Raw genomic sequence first — 21,400 nt, forward strand, 5'->3', positions numbered from 1 at the left:
GCTAACATACTCTCTGAACTCAGCTTTTTCTACCCCCAAAATCAGGGTTTTTCTGTTTGTCAGAGTCATTAGTCAAGTACCATTTGCACTGTGACTTGATTTTTTGTATACAAAATGAAAACATTCTTGTATTAGTTTTTCCATCACAAAAAGAAACTTCCAGGCAAGGATTCATGGAGACTTCTTTCTTCATAGGGAAAGAGGGAGAGTCGGTCTCCTTTAGGACTCTCCACAGTTGACAGCTGTAGTCACAAATTACTCATTGAACATATTAAAGAAATGGGAGAATGGGTTGGAAAGAGGCAAATCATGGGAATATTCACACAGTTTTTAATCTTCAGTGTGTCAAGTTATTTTGTGTAAATTGTTAATTTCTCCTCTGCCTGTCTGTACTGAATGGCTTATACCTATAGTCAACAGAAACCTACGGAATTTTTCTCTTGCTTTTTTCTTAGCTGTATTTTATGCTTTATTTGGTCTATGTTTGTTCAGGGGCTTAATGCCAATAAAATCTTCTATTTCCCGTAAACTGAAATATTTCTGAGAAGTAATTTCTGTAGCACCTTAGGTTTCTTCCTTGTTTATCTCAAATAAGTGTGATAATCAAATTCCTAGTGTAAACATCTTGATTTTGAAACGTTGATCATGTTTTTAATTGTTCAATGAGATCTTTTCTTTGTAATGTTTTCCATCCCCAAATATATTGGAAAAGGGCAGATAGCACTGCATATATACTGTGCTACTTGCATTGTAGATGCATACTGAGCAGCTCGTTGCTTTTACCCTTCCATCCCACTTACATGGTTTACAAAAGCAGGCACCAACCCTGGCTGGCTAGGTCCTTGACATGCTGTGGCTTTTCCAAGAGCTCACAGGTCAGTAAACATTGTCTGATGGATGGCTGTCTATATGCGTGTTCTTGAAAACTGATTAATCTAATGGTCCGTGTTATCTTTTGTTCTGCCTGCTCTTGCTGAAAGAAGACTGAAAGTCTCTGGGTTGCTCGGTGGGTTCCCAAACCTGCAGTGTGAGCGCTGGCTTCTTATGCCAGTGTTCATTTCTAATTCCACATTCATTATATTGGGCTAGAAATGCCACATTTTCAGTTGTTGCAGGTATCAGCTGACACTGTCCTTTCCATGTGTCCTGAAGGACCCTAGAGAGTGGGTTTAGTGGTGGGCTCTGTGTTCCTGGATCCAGATTGTGTCACCTGGCCTGTGTGCCGCAGGATTTCAGAGGTGGTAAAGCTTGCTTGTATTTCAGCTGATTGGTCCATAATAGTTCTTTCATTAAGTTATCTGAGCTCGCAAAACGTACTGATCTGAACATGACTTTCATTGGGTGAAATCTATGGTTTGGACAGTCTTACTAATCTGTCTGAAGAGAGAAAAATTGTTATGCTGAAATGAACTTGTAGATTGTTTATGTCAGTGTTGAATAAGCTAAACACAACTGCGTTCCTTCAGGGAGGACATTTTTGCTGCCTTTGCTGTTGACTCTTTACATAATTTAGTGTAAGATCGTGGCTTTTCTAACAGCAGATATATATCTGCCTTACTGTTTGATGAATGTCTCAATGAATCTTGTGCTCAGATAAGCGGCAGTGTAACAGGTGGTGATGGGTAGTTTCACATGAAGCTTGTATATCTGTGATAAGGTGCCAAGGTAGAAATACACAGTTGAAGTTGTTTGGATCTGAAGCACTTTTTCATGTTCTAAGAAGGCTGCTGATGTTCATTAGACATGCTAAAATTTGTTGAATATAGTCAAGAGCTGGAATATTCAAATCTTCCTTACTATATGGATATGAATTGCAAACCTACAAAAAGAGCAGTGCTCAATTCAGTGTCATTGTTCACTTGCATGTCTAAACACTGGAAGCTTTATACCCTTAAGTACAGGAAATCTTGACATCTGTAATTTAAGAACACCATGCTATTTAATATAGTATAAACTGACTGCTAATAAACTGTAAATGGAGCATTCTGCAAAAAAGAAGTGCATTTTGAAAAGTTGAGGAGACATGAAGCCTTTGATGCAAGGAAGCAAAGAGTAAAGGTTTCTTTCATACTCTACAGAAATTTGACTTGTCCAGAATAAATCTCTAATGTTATGCAAAAAACCTCCAGCACTGACAGTATGTGTGACAGATGCAGAGACGTCTGTCCAGATCTGTAGGAACTTGGAACAGGAGCTCTGAGGTACGGATTGCCAGCTTTGCTTCAGTGAAGGCTGTTCAAATACCAGCGATGATGGTGCTCTAATATAGATATTGGCAACTGTTCTGCTGATTGGCTTAATGGATAAGAAAGGAGAGGAAACATTGAGTTCAATATACAGGTCAATTCCCCTGTCTCTAAGAGCTTCAGTAGTACAAAGGTCTAAATGCATATACAGAGAAGATTTAAAACCTTAGCTAGACAAACTTTCTAAACTTTGGCAGTCATCTACTTGATCTGTAGCAAGAATATATCTTTTGCTATTCCCAAATATAGAGCTGGGGTTGTTCTGGCGCCTGGAGAAGAGAGGGCTCTGGGGAGACTTTATAACAGCATTCCAGTACCTGAAGGGGGCCTGTAAGAAAGCTGGAGAGGGATTTTGTACAAGGGTGTGTACTGATAGAACAAGGAGGGGGATGGCTTTAAACTGAAAGAGGCTAGATTTAGGTTGGACACAAGGAAGAAGTTCTTTACTGTGAGGGTGGTGAGGCACTGGCACAGATTGCCCAGAGAAGCTGTGGCTGCCCCATCCCTGGCAGTGTTCAAGGCCAGGTTGGACACAGGGGCTTGGTGCAACCTGGTCTAGTGGAAGGTGTCCCTGCCCATGGCAGGGGGTTGGAACTAGATGATCTTTAAGGTTCCTTCCAACCCAAACCATTCTGTGATTCATTCTATGATTTTATGAATTTAGAGGTTTCCTACAAATAAATTTAGTAGCACCGTTGAAAATGCTTGGTACTGGTGGCTCAGGTGACATTATTAACCTGTTCGGGGTATACAAGACTTTTTCATAACAGAATGGCCTACAGGTTTGCAATGTATGAATATTTGACTTACATTCATATGCTTTGTATATGAAAACATAAATTCGTTTTTATGAAGCACATTATTAAAAGACAGCCTGTTAACTAAGCCTCAGGAGCTGTTTGTGTGATGCACAGCTACAGTCCTTTGGTAAATTCATATTTGGATTTTGATTAAATGAATGATGTGCTGAAATCTCTGAAGATTGTCTTGTAAAATTTAGTGGCAAATACTTATTCTTTAATTCTGTTCCTTGTAGGACTCCTTGATTAATGATCCTAATTTCCTATGAGAGACTTCATCCATATGTATTCTCTGATATTTAGTAGAGGGGTCCGCTTGCACTCCAGTCTGTCCTCACTCATGGGAGAGGACACTTTCATGAGATTTCAAGACTTTTGTATTGTAGTAAAGTGTTTGAAATTGCTCAGAAGCAATTTCCAAAGAGAAATATCATAAGGAAGAGAAGATTTTCTTTCGATGAAGTTTTTCTGGTGGAGTATGGCTGGATCTCTGTAGTACTTTACAATAACAAACATGAAGAAAATCTTGATATCTCAAGTATTTAATACCATTGCCTGGAACTGTGTCCCCTGTAGCTACAGATAAAATTAATAATGTCATGTAGTGTAACTAACTGATCTTGCAGCATTCCTAAGACTTCATTCCTGGCACATTCATACTCCTTGTTACACAACAGCGGACGTTAGTCAAAGCCTAAAACTGTGTTCATAAGGTTTTAATGTGTGATTTGATTTCATGCCTTTAGAGTTCAAACTCACTACATTTGATGAAGTGTTCAGACAGTAAAACAGCCTCTGTTTCTCTTTCCTAGTAAGTGACAGATGCGGGTGAAAGATCCATCAAGAGCCAACCCTGAGAAACCAAAGAGAAGCAAAAGGCCTAACAGGCCGCAGGATGAGGACTCTTCAGATGATATTTCAGGTAAATACACTATGTGATGTTTGGCCTTGAGGTTGAGGGCTAATAACTTATGTGTTGACTGATGAAACCCACAAATCAGTGGTACCATGAGACACTTTTCTTGTTTGAATTTATAACAGAAATATCCCCAGTCAAGTGTTTATGACATGATCCGTTGTTACACTACATGACTGCCCTGAAGGGGCAGCTCTGGAGAGTTGGTTGATCTTTGATGACAACCTCTTCAAAGCAGGAGGATGGTCCTTTCCCGTCTAGGGAAGGTCAAGCACACATGGCAAGAGGCTGCTTGGCTGAATGGGAAGCTTCCAGCTGAGCTCATCGGCAAAAAGGAGAGGCAGAGAAGCTGAAAGCAGGTTTGGGCTGCCCTTGCAGGGACCCCAAGTGTGCAGGGATGCGATTAGTTAAGCCAGCCTCTGTTAGAGTTGAATCTGATGAGGGTGAAGAGTAGGGTGGGCTTGTATAGATACTGTGACAGTAAAATGAAGGCTAAGGCAAGTGCAAACATGCTGCTCGAGGGGCTAGGGGACGTAGCGACACCGGGCATGGGAAAAGGCTAAGTAACAAAATCCTGCCTTTGTTTTCACATGTAAGCTCTGCACTCGGTCCTCCCTGCTCCCTGAGCCTAGTGGCAGACTCTGGGATTTAAGCATTTCCCAGATTAGAAGAAGATTGAGAGCTGTTAAGCAAACTGGGCACACACAAGTCCATGGGATCAGATGGGATGCTTCTGATGGTGCTGAGGGAGCTGGGTGATGTCACTGCGAGGCTACTCTCTGTCATCTTCATAACAGCAAATTGAGGAGAGCAGGTGATATGCTGGAGGGTAGGTCTGCTGTTCGGAGCGATCTAAACCAGCAGGAGAAATGGGCTGGCAGAAACTTCTTGGAGTTCAACAGAGGCAAGTGGAGAGTTTGGCACCAGGGCCAAAATAACCACATGCAATTACAGAGTGTGAGTAAGTGGTTTGAAAGTAGCTTTGCAGAAAAGGTCCTGGGATTCCCCGTGCGCACACTGAATAAAAGCAACCAGTGTGGTTTGTGCCTGCTGTATGCTGGACTAAATTAACTGGAGTGCAGGGTGAGGTACGTGATTCTATCTTCCCATCACTTGCGAGACTTCATCTGGAGGACTGTGTCCAACTGTGGGCTCTCTGTTAGAAGAAAGACATTCACATGTCAGAGTGAGTCCAGCAGTGGTTTACCCCCTCCATGTGGTTAAGGAGATTGAGAACATGGTGTGTGAAGAGGGGCTGAAGGAAATGGCTTTGTTTAGCCAAAGATGTGAAAGTATAGTTTCTTTCTTTGACTGCCTTATGGGTGGTTATAGAAAAGTCAGAGCTGGACTCTTCCAGAAGGCCCACAATGAAAGCACTAAATGTAACAGACAAAAGGTAGGGCGAGGAAAATTTGGCTAGGTATGAGGAAATTTATTTTATTTTCACCCTGAGGATGGTCAGACAGAAAACTGATTTTCTAGTGAGTTGGTGAAACATCTATCCTTGAAGATATTAAACTTGCAGCTGAACAAAGCCATCAGCAACCAGATCTAAATTTGTATTTGGCCCTGCTTTAAACAAGGTGGCCTTCAGAGGTTCCATCAAACCTATGTTACTCTGTAGTATTACAGTGGAATTTGTGCCAAAAATATGACAGAGAAGAATGGTGGTTGATATTAATGTTCAGAATGGACAGTTGTAATAGGGATGCACAGGTATTTGAAACTCTTTCTTTATAGGTTGAAAAGGAGGTCAACTGCCTGTGTTGTTACATGCAAAAATAGATTTATGCAGTATTTTACTGCTGACAAAAAAAAAAAGCCAAACAAAAAAAAGGGAAATGAATTTTGTACAAAAGTAATCCTTGTACTTTTGTACAAAGTAGTTTATCTGTTTTTAAGAGGTGGCTTTTATTGACTTGAAAAGGATTTTCGTTATTGAAAGACTGAAATAGATTCTTCTTAAAATTGAGTATATGAGGAGCAGCTGGATGATTTTTCCCCTTTTAGTTCTTTGCTATTTTTTTCCAAATGCTGAATCCATTGAAGATTCTGCTCTTCTAGTGTACATGTTCCCTTTCATAGCTATTATTTTTAATGGATGAAAGCGAGTACGTGTTGTTTTCCCTAGGCTTAACCTGCCAGCACGTGAGCCAAGCGGTAGATGTGCATCATGTGAAGAGGGCGGTAGCTCAGAGCGTCTGGTCAATATGTGCAGAATGTTTGAAGGAGAGACGGATGAGTGATGGTGAGCCCGTGGCACCTTTGGACATATGGCTGTGTCTCAAATGTGGCTCTCAGGTAAGCATATGCTGTAAATTTGTGGAGGTGGATCGGCCCTGAGTTTCTAAAGGATATGACTGGTGTGGATACTTGTCTGTTGGGCATCTCATTACCTTCAGTGAAACAGTGTGACATAAATGCTTTCTTCAGCTTCTTCAGTGGAGTGGAATGTAGCCTTAGGTTCTTGTCTTGTTTGCAGCAGTGTTTTAGGTTAGCTTTGGATCCCACAAATACAAATGAGAGAAAAACTAAATATCTATATTGCTGAATCGACTTATACTGTGGACGCTCAATTACTAGATTTGATGGAAACTAGAGAGAAAGGACTGTGCCGAAGTGAGAGTTCTGCTTTTTGTGGCAGCTAGCCATTAGACTGGATCAGTTATAGTGTCAAATTGTGGCCTCAAGAGTTTACAATGGCAGGTCCTGACCCCAAAGGCTTGCACAGGTTTCTGCCCTGTGAGTGAAGTAAAAATACAGAAAAAATTCAATTTACAGGCAGTGTCATGCTTTGTTTAGCTAACAGTTGCCTGAACAAAGCATTTCACAATTTTCTTAAACTTTCAGTAGGTCTTGCTATAGTAAGGACAGAAGCCAGCTCCCACCAGTATTATCTGAACAGATTTAATTTTGCAAAGAACTGTGCTATTCGCAGGCTTCGGAAGATAGTTAATGGGATCTGCTGAGAACCTCTTGTCTCTGAAAATCTGTGGTTAAGGAGGGCTTTGAAAAGGAGTTAACACTCTGTGCTTTTTCATGTTTATACTGTTAGTAGCCTCCAAAGCTCATTCAGAGACCAGTTCTCAATCTTCTAAGTCCCACTCTGTAGATACTTGAAAAATTGCAAATGCTTTCTTTTGAAGTTGCTGTACAAAAATGGTGTGTTCTGAGTAGCTTTTTAGTACAAACAAAAAACCCCTGTTAATTGATATCTTTATAATACTGGATTATAAAGATGTTAAACCCTCTCAGTCCGTGGGAATGCTAAATGAGTATTTCGGGCACTACAGTTTTCTGCCTCATTTTGAAAAGCGAAGTTTTGGTAGTTTATCTACTAATAATACAGTCTTTTCCTTCTTCCCTTTTTTAATCCTTACTGTGCTGATGTTTCCATTTTTAGGGATGTAGTAAGAACTCGGAAGGCCAGCATTCTCTGAAACACTTCCAAACAGCACGCACAGAACCTCATTGCATTGTTATCAACCTCAGCACATGGATCATATGGTAAGAATGAGTATGCAGATGTTCATATATACTTGTATGTAAGAACTACTCATAACTTAAAGCAGCATCTTCTCATGATAAAGAATGATTCTGACAGGTGAAGTGAATATATAGAGGAAAGGCAGGCTTTCTGGAGAGAAAATTCGTGTCCTTAGGACTTTCAGAGGAGGCACAAATCAACACTAAGATAGAAGTTTGAGTCTATTATGTTCTGTAGCGAGTTGGCTGGTTATAGGAGTTTGTCCTTCCTGCTTGTTTCTGTATGATTATTTGCAGGACTATAAACTCAGATTATTTAAATCTGTAAGTATCACAGTGAATTGGGACCGGTCTGTAGAAGACCCTATAAGAGATGAGAGAATTCAGTTTGACTCCTCTTTTTAGTATGAAAAATTGAAACTTAGAGCTTAAATAATTTGTGTAAAGTTGTTTGTGAGGTGTGTTAGAGCTGGGAGGTGTATCCAGTTATCCTGAATTCCAGTTTGTTTCTTCTCTTGTTTAGGTGTTATGAATGTGATGAAGAGCTGTCAACACATTGCAACAAAAAGGTTTTGGCTCAGATAGTTGACTTTCTTCAAAAACATGGTTCCAGGGCTGAACCAAGTAAGTTTACACAAATAGTTTTATGTGGAGAGATCTGTAATTTACTGCCTCTAAAAATGAGCATTTCAGATTTTGAGTCATGTTAAACATACAACTAAAAGATTGTGTATGGTGCAAGTATAATGCAATTGGTAATTGCACAATTACTTGGGCAAGTAATGCCTGTCAAAACATGCCATTTTTTTCCTGCAATGTGATTACATTTAAAAAGTACTTTGGGCACCGTAGGACAGTTTTTCCAAATTTTGTCTTTAATGAAGAAAGTTTATTGTAGAGAAGAAGTTATCTTCAATAAGATGCCATATAAATTAGTGCACAAAAACTATATAGAAGAACAAAATAATTGCATTTTCCTAGTGTGGATGTGTCACATCTTAAAATTTTTCTGATTTAAATTTGTTTTCCACAGTTAATTAAATTTGTTTAAGTGGATTTTCTTATACTCTGTTGATGGATGTAATGCTTTATGTTCATTTATGTTATTGGGTTTTAATTGCAATTGCCAAAGGAGATTTAGATTGGATATCAGGAAAAATTTATTCACCGACAGGGTAGTCAGGCGTCAGAACAGGCTTCTCAGGGAAGCAGTGAAATCACCATCCCTGGAAGTTTTCAAAAACCGTGTAGATGAGGCCCTCAGTGACATGTTTTAGCGGTGGTCTTGGCAGTCCTGAGGTAATGGTTGGACTTGATGATCTTAAAGGTCTTTTCCAACCTAGTTGATTCTATGATTCTCTGACCCTCTCCATGTGGCAGAGTGGCTGTTCTGAGCAGCTTGGGTCCCATTCTTGAGAGCTCTAGGAATATTGGCCTGAATATGATTTGTTGGGTTTTCTTAAGTGGCAAGGAAAAGAGGAAAAAGCTGTTTACCTGGCATGGTCTGTTGCTCTGGGCCAGGTTCCTCACTGGAAGCGGCTGGGAAACAGCTGTGGATTGATAAATATGGTATGTGTGGGTTGGGAATTCCCAGCCAGAGTTGGCATTCTTGTTTCACTTTGATAAATGTAACAGCAATGCATTTTCTGTTTTATGTCAAATACTTGGACTGACGTAGTTGGTACTTCCCCTAAAGAAATGTAACTTCAGTAAGATTTTTTTTTTCTTTTCTTTAAATTACACTGCCTTTAAGGATTTTTTAGAAATTAAATTTGAAATTGAAATGTGATTCATTTTGTTGTCCAAAACACAAAGAACACGAAGTATAACACTGAAAATTAACTTTACTATTGATAACTTATCTTTTCGCTTTTTTTAGTGTAGCATTTTATTTCATGTTACAATGATATTTTCAGTGTAACAGTCATCCTTTATATTATTAGTTGGCTTAGATTTTTAAATTTATTTCGTACATTCAACTATTAAAAACATAAACTAGTTTTAAACAAATGAAAAATAACTTGAGAGAAGTAGTTTAAGACTGACAGTGAACAGTTCATATTTCTCACTTAAAAATCAATCTTATGCTTTTTTCCCATTGCTTTTCCATTTCTTCCAAAGAAAGCAGCCCAGGTGAAGACAGTTAATTTTCATATGAGAATGTGGCACTGTAACAACAATTCATCTTATGTCTGGATTTCTTTCTGTTGTAACAACTGGTTGGCATGGTGCGTCATTAAAATTCAAATAGCACTGTGTAGAAATTTCTGCAGAAATGCAGGATGAACATGGATATAAGTAACAGATGAGGACTGCTAGGGTTTTTTTGGTTCTCAAAAGTGCAGGAGTCATTTAAAGATAAAATAATCAGCTTAAACATGTAAGGGAGGGTTATATAGATTTCCTAATTAATGCATCTTGGAAAATAAACAAAAGCAAAATGCTTGTCATTTGGTACTAATGTGGTGGAATAGTGTGGCAGCAGGATCCCTGCTTTTCACTTGGCCTCTCATAAAGATTCAACTTCACTTCAGCTGTAAAAATGTGCAAATTACATTACTACTACATGACTGACTTTTGTAATTACATTAAGCGATTGAGATAAATCCCAGTGCTGGGTTCCCAAAAGAATGCTTGCAGCTGTGTGATTTTCACATCTGATCCTATGGTTTGTTGTACCCAGCAATGCCTGCTTTTTTTTTTGTTTTCCTTTTTCTTGGTTTTGTTTTAGAGGAGCCTCTTTGGTTAAGAGGTCATGTTGGGCACAAGATGGAAGAATAAAGCAAGATTGCTTTCTAGGGTGTACCACCCAGAAATCTATTTTGTGGAAAAGGTTAGCAGGCCACGATGATTTTCACAGAAAGGCAGGTGCAGTATTGTCCGTGTGGCACACTTGTGAGCTTCACATGGGCATAATGCACATGTAGTACACAGAAACCATGCTGAGACATTGCGATCTGTGTGCCTGCTCTTTTGCTGGAGAAAATAAATTCTTTTTTAAGTTTTAAAAGTGAATATTACGCATATTTTCCTTTACAAAGGCCAAATTAGACATTGGTGGAGACATAGGATTGCATACTCTGTTTTTTTTATAGAGCAGTTAATTAATATCAGTTTGTGTGGCAATAGAATAGGAAGGAAGAATATTTATCCTCAAATTTTGTAGTTAAATTTATTGTTGGGAAGGTCAAGCAGAGGAATGAGATTTTGTTAGTAAGTTCAGCTGCTCAGATTTGCCAATAGGTGAAAGTTAGAAACTTGATATCTGTTTTAATGGATATAACTGGTGTAAAACAAAGATTAAAAAAATATATAATTTTACAGTACAAGTAATAGGTGTTAACTTGCAAGGAAAGACAAAAAGTATGGTGAATAACTTTTCAGGTTTCTTTTCATCTGTGGATAGTAGCAGTTGACAAAGGATCACACTGAAAAAAATAGTAATTTGGAGCTTGAAGTCATGTAAGCCCATTCTATCTACCTAAAAGAAAATTACATAGCAAAATAAAGCAGAATATGTCGATTCTCCAAATATGAGATAGACTTCAGCAAAAAGACATGTCTGTTGTTGGTCATAAATTTTCTTGCAAGTTTACTTCCATGTTAGGGGATGCTGCTAATTACGCACATTGCAAAGAAATGAGAACTTAATAATTGGCAAAAAAATATTTTAAACATTCTGTCATTTTTCTCCACAGATTCTTCCCTTTCCTGTGTTAAATAAATACTTATTTACTTGTGAGGTAGCACAAGACATCCGAGCATAGGGATCAAAACTAGTACTTGAGTAGCTTGCTCTTTCACGCTGTGCCGATGTATTTTCCAGTTTATAACATTCCAGCAGAATCGCAGAAATAGAATTGCAGTTTGGAATCTTTAATTTGGTAGGATTGTAACAATGCAAGAAAGGTTGGGCTTTTCAAACATAAAGCTAGTGACCATTTCAGAAGAGAGCTGTGCTGTATGTAACGGTTAGATCCTACTGTTGTAGAGTGTTGAAAAAAAAATCAAATTTTTTTTAATAAAAAGGGAGTGCCAGACAATTTAGTAGCATTTCATAATACAGCATGATGAGAACTTGGTAAAAGAAAGGCAGTTTGTCAACCTTGCTTTTACAGCGAAGACCTTCAGCTGAAGTACCTCAGGTGTATTCAGTAGAAAAGGCTTGACCTTGGAATAAAAGTGCATATTCCTGGAACTCTCATTTTTAATCTGAAAAAAAAAAAAAAAGTTGCATTGAAAAGAAGAGCAAAACTGCTTTACTCCCGGGCTGAAAGAAAATTTGGATGTCATTTATCTTTTTGCTTGCATGCCATCTGCACTCCCAGGCACGGCTCAGTTTCAGCAAGGGCGCTACAGAAGCCCATGTGCGTTGCAAACATTTGAAGTACTGGCAAAACAAATTGATATGGAACCTGCGATAAGTTTTCTGAATGTCTTTTGCAAGTGGATGTGTCAGCACCGTGTGCTTTTGTGCACCTGGTACAGTGACTTGCTTTGCTTTACGGACTGAACCATTGTCTTTGTTAACGTTGGGCTTAGGAATGTCAGTCACATATCCATGAGGCTGGTGCTGTGCAGATGTGGGACAAAATGATGTTCCCTGCCTTCTGAGAGCTTACGAGACAAGATGGCAGGTGAGCAGAAGAAGAAAGCTGAAGAAGAGTGGCAAGGAAAGGCAAGAGCTGTAGCAGAGGAGCAGTCTCTGCTGTCCTCTTTCCTGTGGGTCTGGTGGGAAGGGGGTTTGCTAGCATGGGGGAGAGCAGGGTGACATTGGGAAGTTTTGCCAAGCATGAAGGCTGTGCCTATGCACAACTGCAGCTGTGTGAGAGCCAGAGTGAGTGCTGGAGGTAGGCATCAATGGCCAGACAGTATGGGGCTTTGAGCAACCTGGTGTAGTGGAAGGTGTCCCTGCCCATGGCAGAGGGGTTGGAACTAGATGATCTTTAAGGTCCCTTCCAACCCAAATCATTCTATGGTTCTGTAATTCTATGGTGGGACTGTAGGCAGTCACTGAGCTGGTGCCTAGGAAGACGTGGTCAGTAGGGTGTGATAAGTAGAATGGAGCGCTGGGCAGTGGGTCTTGGCAGAGTGCTCCGGTAGGGCATCTCAGTAGCTGGATACTCTTTGTCAAGGGAAAACGAGGTTGTGGTGATGTAGGCACAACCTGGGTGAGAGTTTTCCCAATGTGGCTGGATTAGAAACAGTCTAATCCTCTACAACAAAACCGCAGAAGTTGTCTGACAGAGAGGTGCAGTCTGAATGCGTGAGCCCCAAAACAGTCACAGTCGCATGTGCTGTCCCCGCTGCAGAGATGGACAGACCTGCCTGGGGCTGATGTCCACAGTGCCTGAGAAGTGCAGAGAGCTTGAGGGTCACCATATCAACTCTAAAAGATGTAATAGTGAACTACAGACAGAAATCAGTCTATGAATTTAATTACTCTGTGCCTTTCACCCACTTTGCTCTCATTAATGTTAATAAAGTCTTTTATAACAGGTATTATTGCACACAGATGGATGGTTTGGACTACTTCATTTCTCCTGTTTGGCCAGGAGCTGAAGGCCCGTGTGGGCAGCAGCAGATGACAGCCATTTTGATGGAATCCTTCTGCTGGACTCCTTGTCGTGTCTATAGTGGCTTAAAAGTAATTTTTCATATCCAAAAGCATGCCTGTTAAAACATTACAGGGTTGCGAGATTGAGTCGGCAAGAGCCCATGAAACAGTTCAGTGCAAATTCACTTTAAAAAATTACATCTTAGCCTTTTGATTAATAGCATGCTTGTAGCCTTGGGTTAATTTTGCAGAAGGACCCTCCAGCCCCAATCTGTAGAAGTATTTAGCTATCACAGTCATTACCAGCATCTTCTATTAAGACTGACCAACTCTTCACATGTCAACTAAACATTCAGCTTCAGGCCTGTCTGTCATTTATCACTGAGCTGGGGACACTGAGCAGAGTTAAATTAAAAACTGCTGTCCTTCCTCTGGCTCTGTATATGTCCTTAAAACTATCTGCATGGAATAAGGGAAGCAGCAGCTAATGTTTGTGTAATGGCAAAGCAACATTTTTCTGGCAAGACTTTTTCACAGATACAAAAAAGCCAGTAAAATGTCACATGGATCGTGTTTGTAAAATCCTTAAAAAAATCAAGAGGCAGTAATTAAAACTTTCTCCAGGAAAGGAGGTTCCTAGACTTCAGTAACAACGTACAGGCCTTTTCTTAATTTACTACTGGTTCTTCTATCCCTATACTAATTATCCAGCTTTGTGGCAATCGGATGTCTGGTTCTCATTTATTGTGCTTCAAAATTGCATATTCATCCAGGTCTTATCGCAAAGCCGGATGCCTTGGCTTTGTTTTCCCTCCCTTAAATAATTTATATGTAAGGTTCAGCAAATGGAACCTTGCTACTTGTGTGAAGCTGCCATTTAACCATGAAGTGAAATGCTTTTATCGAGTTTGCCCTGCAGATATGGTCCGCTGTGGCAGTGCTATCCATATTTGGTGGCTGTGCAAGGAGAGCCAGGTGGTGCTGCAAAGCATAGCACAGTGAAGCGTGGACAGATCTAGGTTTGACATTTGTCATCCTGTACTGCTAAAGGGAAGAGAAAAATCTGCTTTTCCATATGCTTATGCTTTAATTTTTGCCTGCAGTTTTGTCCAGATGGCCTTGTGAACATTGTTTACTTTAAGATGCTGTCCCAGATGTTTTTGAATGCCGATGGATAAATGCAACAACTGTGGTATACTAATACACAAATTATTTACACAATTTTGGCTTTTTTTTTTTCCTCCTCCTTTTTTTTTAACTTTTTTAACCATCTCTTCTCCCCAGCCCTGCTCTGTATGGCACTCTTCTATGGGGAAGAACTCTCCCCTTACAGTATGGAATTTCTGGGAGTGAGCAGTGCCTTCGAGTTGCAGACACTTGGAGCTTCCATTCTCCTGCTGTGATTCTTTTGGAGCTCTGTGTGGGTGGACAAGTCTCAGACATTGTAGTGTGCCCCTTGTAAGCGTGACAATTAAAATTAAAATCAGTGTTGCTGCACGTAGCCCATAAAACAGTGACTGCTTGCGGGCGTGAGCAGCTCCCAAGATGTTTGTCACTCATTGCATGGAAAAACACTGTCTCCTCTTTCAGGGAGAGCTTGGTCTCTTACTTTGCCCTTGTACTGTCTTAATTTTACACACAAGTGGAAAGGAGAGTATTTTAAAGCTGTGTAAGCAGTATTGCCAATAACATTTAAAAATGTTCCTAAACAGCAAAGCACCTCTAACTGCATTTTGACAAACTTGGGTACAATTTGAAAAAATAATTATGCCTTGATGGCACTATAGGGTGCAGACAGACTGCATCAGAAGCTTGTTGCCAGATACAGTAGATATTTTAATGACTTCTTTTTTATTTAATCATATTTTTTTCATCTTCTAAGCAAGAAGCTACCTAGGAGTGTATATAAAAGAACCTTTTGGCATGAGCATTTCATTAACGTAAATAGGTCTGTTAGTTATTTCTCTGGAACACTGTAATGAGACTTCAATGTGAAACTCATTAGAACAAATATATGAATTCATATGTCAAGACAGAGATTGCAGCATCACAGTTCTTGGCATCTATTAAGTCCATAACTCGTTTACATTGACATGCATTGTTAATCAATATTTAAGACACTGCAGATGTCAGTAATGTTCATATTTAGTTCTGCAACCATGAAGATATGAAAGTTGCTAGTAGAATTCGAGGCTAAATATTGTTATCTCAAGTCTTTCCATTACCTCTAGGCTACAAGTTAATGACTGTCTAACTTTGCTGCCCCTCATCTATTTAAATAATAAGGGAAATAGGGAAATGTGGATGTTATACTGGTAGCATATTCCACTACATATGTATGAAATTTTTGTTGTTTGAAATTAAAACACTAGCATTGTGTGTATTTGGGTTGCGTTAGCAATTCCTGAGGCTGTGACAAAGGGAGGTGGGTCAAGGAGCAAATGCAGCTTTTGGGGAAACTGATAACAACTCCAGTTCAGCTGTTCACTGAGTTTTATGAAGGAATTCAGAGTGTGGTAATTGATAAAGGCTTGCAGCATTCAGGTGGCAACTTTTGGTTACCTCTCTTCAAATCCACCAAAAAGCTGCCTTTGTGTGGCGTTTCTAGTATGTCAAATGGATGTACATCTTAACTGTCTATTGTTAATAAACTAACAGAGCCTGTTTTACTTTAGCGCTTGGCTAATTGGAGAAGTTACAGTCTTATGGGACACCATGTGAAAGTTTTTGTTGGATATATGTAGTTGTTGGGGGGATTTTTTTCCCCAGGGGTTTAACTGCTGATGTCTTTGGGTTTTTTTTAAGATTACATAAAGCAGCTTAGAGTACCATCAAGATAATCTTTCCACAAATGTTAGAAATGATAAACATAATCCATGGAAGAACTTCTGTGATTAAACTATGCAATTATGTAGTAATATTAACATATAGTTTAATTATAGGTTCATCAAAAATCATACGACTCCGCGAAGAGAACAGTGAAACAAGTGAAATACTGAAAGGAAAAAGTTCTGGAAATGGTGCATCAGTTCCAGTTAAAGGAATAAATAATTTAGGAAATACATGCTTTTTTAATGCTGTCATGCAGGTAAGATGGAAAGATCATACAGCTTTCTCTTAATAAATTTCAGAAATACTTAATATGTATAAGCTGTGGGCTTCAGAAAAGGTTCTGACTGTTACTAGTATTCATTCTGCTTTCTGAACGTCCTTTTCAAATTCTTTTTACTCCTTGCTGTCCAAGAAATAGTTCCTGTTATAACAAAAAAGGATTCCTGGTTCAGTAGCATTTTTGCAGTAATGAGACAAATGAAAATGTCAAAGTGTTTTACACACTGCATATGTGTGTGGGTTGTACTCTAGCATATGGTTTTATTTGTAGTTCAGCATTAGGCAGTCATGAGTAATGCACAGTATTTACCATACTGGTGGGTGTGAAAAGTGGTGCTTTATGCATAATGTAAATGTCTGCACAGTGCATTGTTATGATTTTAAGCCCCTACAAGGGATGGAGTTATAAAAGTACTTTTATTGATTATGGTTTTTTTTCCTGACCAGAATAAGGGGAATGAGCTATACTAATACATTTGTAGTGCACAACTAACTCAACATCCTCAAAAAAAGCAGCAGTCTTAGTGGGTTTTTTATTGGACCATCGTATTGCTTGTCAGAGACATCTGTATGTCTGCAGGCAGGAGGGAACAAACGAGAGAACTGCTGTGAAGGTGTTCTGAACTGGCATGCTTTACCTTGTGTTTATGGTGGTGACTATAAAACTCAGCAAACAAATAGTACATGTGTAAGGAGTAGAATTATTGCAAATTGTTCTCTGTCCATACTTAGGGCACTGTAGAAACCTAAGTGATCTGCAGTCAAAGTTAACCAAAAATAAAGAAACAAAGCTGAGATATGTTGGTTTCTCTCTTAAATTCAGAGAGGTAATGCTTTTCAGTGTTCCCAAACCTTTGTGCTTCTTGGGGCATGATGGGAGGGTCTACAGAGAAATAAACAATTTCTGATACTAATGTCCTCACCATAAATAAAATAAAATACCATGTTGTTCAACAAAAATAGCAAAGTTATTACTAGGAAACTATTTTGGAATTACAGAAACAGAAGTAGATACAATTTTAGAAACAGTCTGAGATCAATGATCTTGGCTCATATAAGGGTGATACCTGCTTTTTCTAGTAGTCTGATTTAAACCTCAGTTGTACATTATTATATTATGTACATTATGTATATTATGAAATATATCTGGTTTTGTCTATCCCCAAAGCTAGAATTTATATCTAACACAAATGTATAGTTGAAAGATTAGCTTGTGTTTCTTCGGTTTGTTTTTTTGTCTTTAAGAACTTGGCACAGACTCACGTACTAAATGAACTGATGTATGAGATGAAGGAGAAAGGAACAAAGTTAAAAATCTGTCATACTTCAGACTCCCAATTGGTAAGTATACAGTGAGAAATACAAATTTGGGGAGATGTGGGAAGATGCTGGAGGATGGGAAATCACACTCTGCCCTTTCTTTTGCCTTTTAATTGTTTTAGCTGTTTTATGATATCTGTGAACTCACTACTTTTACAATACTAATTATTCAGCTTGGGAGGAGGAGGAATAATCACTTTCTTTCACATTTTGTGACACAGAAGTGACCACAAAATGTGGTCAGCATTTCTTAGGTCAGCAAATAATGCCTGACCTAAGAAAGAGTGGCTGGCTTATTTTTGTTTTCCATTTAATTTCTTCAGTGTGAATGTATGATGCAGGAAATAGTATATATGGCTCTAGAAAGTGTTCATGACATATTTTATTCCAGTCTGTCCCAGCTCTTCATTGGAAAGGCTTGTAAGATGTATTGTGTCCTTCGCAGGCCAGAGGATTAAACTGGGAGAAGTAAAATTTGGTGAGGACCAAATTTCTTGTCCTCAAGGTCAATGCAGACAAATGGGAAAGAGACTCCCGTGGTTATTATCAAAAGAATATACTGGTGTTCCAGGTTGTATCTTAGAGACTTGCTAAAGAAAGCAGTTTACAGAGGATTTTTTTGTTCCTTTTTCCTTTTTTTCTTTTTCTGCTGTTTGCTGGGAGCTTTCTGGTGGCAGTGAGGGTTGAGGGGTAGGATTCTGTTTCAGCTGCTTCTGAAATGATGAAGATTTCTGTATGTTGCTGTCAGCGATGTTCATAGCTTCTCCAGGCAAGAACAGTGTGGAATTCACTGTGGTGTTGGCTGTATTTCCTCCAGTGGCAGTTCTGAGCAGCAGCATGTTTCACTAAGTCATCCTGAGCCACAGCAGAGGTCTGGAGATTGTTTGTGCCCAGAGACTTAGAAAGCCAGCGGTATGTTGGCTTATGCTTGATGTGAAACTTGCACAGCCATAAGGTTGAAAGATTTATTTTTTTTGTTTAATGACAGTGCTTACAATGTAAATGAGATCTTTGGACAAAAGACTGTTTTCTGGTCTTTGTATGTCAACACAAAATTGGAGTGCTTCAGGAGTCTAACTAATGCTAATGAAGAAATCTCAGCTTCCTGCTTGATAGAGGGCATTCTTCTACCTTTAGATAGTTCATGTAATGCAAATTCCTTATATTTGTGTGTATCCGTAGTGCCTGTGTTTTGTGTGAATCTCCTTTCTGGACTAGGCAGCCCCTCTAATTGTTTGTCTGGCAGTTGTAAGTTGTTTTTGTGAGAATCAGGCTAGCTAGTAGAAAGCCCTGTAGTCATGTATGAACCTGGGAGCATGTTAGGGAGAGCTGGTGATCTGTGGCTCTTGAGGCGCATGTGGCATGTAAGCAATGCAGGAGTGCCTCCAGCTTCAAGACTGGCTGGGGTAGCTGCTGGCCAGCTTCTTCCAGCCCCAGGGCCTGCTGGCTGGGGTGGATCCCACATGAGGCTGGGCTGTGCGGGATGCGCCCTGTGCCTGTTCCCCACTGCCATGGCAGACCTGCGGGGTCTGCTGTCAACTCTTGCTGTGAACTGCTGCTGGTGCCTCACTGATGCCTCGTGCCTGGAGGAACAGGGTGTGTTTCTGTGGCTGTCGAATGTGTGGAAATCTCAGTGTGTGGCTCACAGGTCAGAGGCCACCCCTGACCCCCTAAGGTTGAGTAGACAAAGTGCCACTGAGTTCCAACTCATGCTGGCCCATGGAAGAGGTTACCCGTGTTGTCTCTCCAACTGAATTTCAGTGCACGTGGGAGTGAAAGTAAAGTGGGTAATATGGGAGGTAGTCTGTTTTTTGTGAGAATCAGACTGGCTCATTGACATGCCTCGTTTCCAAAACTAGTGGTTACCAACCAATTTACTTGACAAGAGTTGTTTGGCTTTACAACTGTTACTGCTTAAGTAATAAGCTTTCTCTTTAACTATTTCAATCATATAGGTGACATCAACATTTCAAAAAAAGAAAAAACCCAGAACACTCAAAGTCTGAAAGTTATATTTTTCTTTGTCATAAATCTACTAACTTGAAATGTCTCATGTGTCATTAACTGTGAAATCTGATGTGCAATTTACCTTTGCTTTGAAGGATCCTCTGGTGGTAAACCTCTCCAGCCCAGGACCTTTGACTTCAGCAATGTTCTTGTTCCTTCACAGCATGAGGGAGGCTGGAAAAGGTCCTCTTTCTCCCAAAGTGCTGTTCAGTCAGCTTTGTCAAAAGTAGGTATTGTCAGTATCTTTCACTTGCTTATTTAGTTTTAATTTCCAGTGATACATTTCTAAATGTGCCGTGTCTGTTGTCCTTTCTAAGGTGCCATTAGATTTTTACCAGGTAGTCCAGAAAATGTTGTCTTCATGTTTTAAAGTTGCAGCGCTCCTTGTTGTGCTCCAGGGTTGTACCTACTTGCTCTTCAAATGTATGGCCCGGTCCAGAAGCAGTAACTTTCAACGGCCTTTGAACCAAGTGAGGGGGCAGAAGGCGGTGTGGTAAAACTGAAGAAAATAGAATTACCTTTCATGTTTTGTTGTGTATTAGCATAAAGCTGTGCTAATACTGCAAAGTAGGTGTTTTATAAAAAAAAAGGGTAAGCTTTAAATGGGAAACTTCTGCTATGATGTCTGACCTTGGCATCAATTCAAAATTAAAAAGGGTCTAACAAGTAAGGACTTGAAGCAGTACTGAAATGGCATATGGCTCCAGATTGCAAAGAGCTTACAAGCCCTAAAGAAACTCCTGTTTCTTGGCGCATAAAATGTTTACAGTGGTGCTTTGTAGGTGCCTTCAATTATGATGCAAACAATCTTGCTTTTTAAAACACCTGTAGAAGGCCTATTTAGAAGTTGATACATCTACTTAAATATTGACTTTACAAGTAAAAGAAGCTGTAGAAGTAGAGTAACTGGAGGATGATAGAGCTGAATCTCACATTAAAAAAAGATTAATAATTTGTGGGGGGTTTTTTTGCTACAGTATTGTTGTATGGAATTTTAAGCATTCTGCAGCAAGAGTTGGAAGGAAAGTTGCAGCCTCCTGTCATGGAGTTCCTGGGCAACCTCACTCTGTAAACATGGGTTTACAATCTGGTATAAAGAAATAAAAGCTTTTAGACTAGAGAAGGGACAATGTAGTTCTGATAAATCAGTTGTTGCTTTTTCTTTATCCTCAAAATTCAATTTCAGAAACGTAATACTATATTTTTCTGTTGTACTTGACTTCCTGTTGATTTTTTTGAGCTGTAAAAGGAAACGTGTGTAAATTGTCCTGATAGTGATTTTGAGTCTAACAGCAGTGTTCTCTGTTTAGCATTATCTACCTGGAAGAAAAATATGTTATTTCCTCACTCCTTCTCCTATTTCAGGGGTGACTCAAAAATGCGATTATAAGAACAAAATCTGGCCAAGAAATGAAAGAGAAATGGTTAAATAAGAATAGTATTTTTTTCTCTGTAAGTATTAAGGACAGAAGGAAAAAGATGATGTAAAACATGTTTTGAAGCCCACCTTAGCAAACTCATTGTAAAATAATCATGATGCAGTACACTTCAGATGGCACTGTATTTTTGAAATGATAGCTGTTTTGTATCTGCTCTTGTATGTGTGTGTTTGTGTAGTCATCAAGTGATGGCTACACAATGTATTGGTACTAAATCTCAGATACCTAGTTGTTCTTTTTTTGTTATTGTTTAATCTTTAAGATGGGCATATCCTTTAACTACTAGCTAAAATTGAAACATATGTTAATGTGGGCAGCAGACTTTTGCTGTTTAGACATCTATCTGTCGGCTTCTGCCATCTCTTTGCCTTCATTCCTACTTCTTTCTTTTGTTAGCCTTGCAGAACGCAACCTGGATATAAATGATTTCTAGCTCTAGTATCAATAAGAAAAGTGTCAGCCACATCCTGTTGGCAGGAAGTTAGGAGGTGTTCAGGGGCAGGAAGTGGCTGCACAGG

The 21,400-nt window shown here is 39.4% G+C and overlaps 1 protein-coding gene across 4 annotated transcripts in view; it reads left to right on the forward strand.

Moving 5' to 3' along the window:
- The window catches only part of USP45 (ubiquitin specific peptidase 45), a 53,563-nt gene that overhangs the window by 5,410 nt on the left and 26,753 nt on the right, over window positions 1-21,400 (forward strand). For all 4 annotated transcript variants that reach the window (XR_003992025.1, XM_030490618.1, XM_030490621.1 and 1 more), the window contains exons 2-8: window positions 3,859-3,968; window positions 6,094-6,263; window positions 7,366-7,469; window positions 7,972-8,072; window positions 15,948-16,093; window positions 17,362-17,457; window positions 19,539-19,669. Coding sequence is in view for 3 of the 4 variants with exons in the window: in XM_030490618.1 (XP_030346478.1) it covers window positions 3,869-3,968; window positions 6,094-6,263; window positions 7,366-7,469; window positions 7,972-8,072; window positions 15,948-16,093; window positions 17,362-17,457; window positions 19,539-19,669 (848 nt within the window). In the remaining variant the exon portion in view is untranslated. The remainder of the gene's footprint in view (window positions 1-3,858; window positions 3,969-6,093; window positions 6,264-7,365; window positions 7,470-7,971; window positions 8,073-15,947; window positions 16,094-17,361; window positions 17,458-19,538; window positions 19,670-21,400) is intronic.

This window comes from Strigops habroptila, chromosome 6 (genome assembly GCF_004027225.2).
Source record: "Strigops habroptila isolate Jane chromosome 6, bStrHab1.2.pri, whole genome shotgun sequence".
NCBI classification, from domain to species: domain Eukaryota; kingdom Metazoa; phylum Chordata; class Aves; order Psittaciformes; family Psittacidae; genus Strigops; species Strigops habroptila.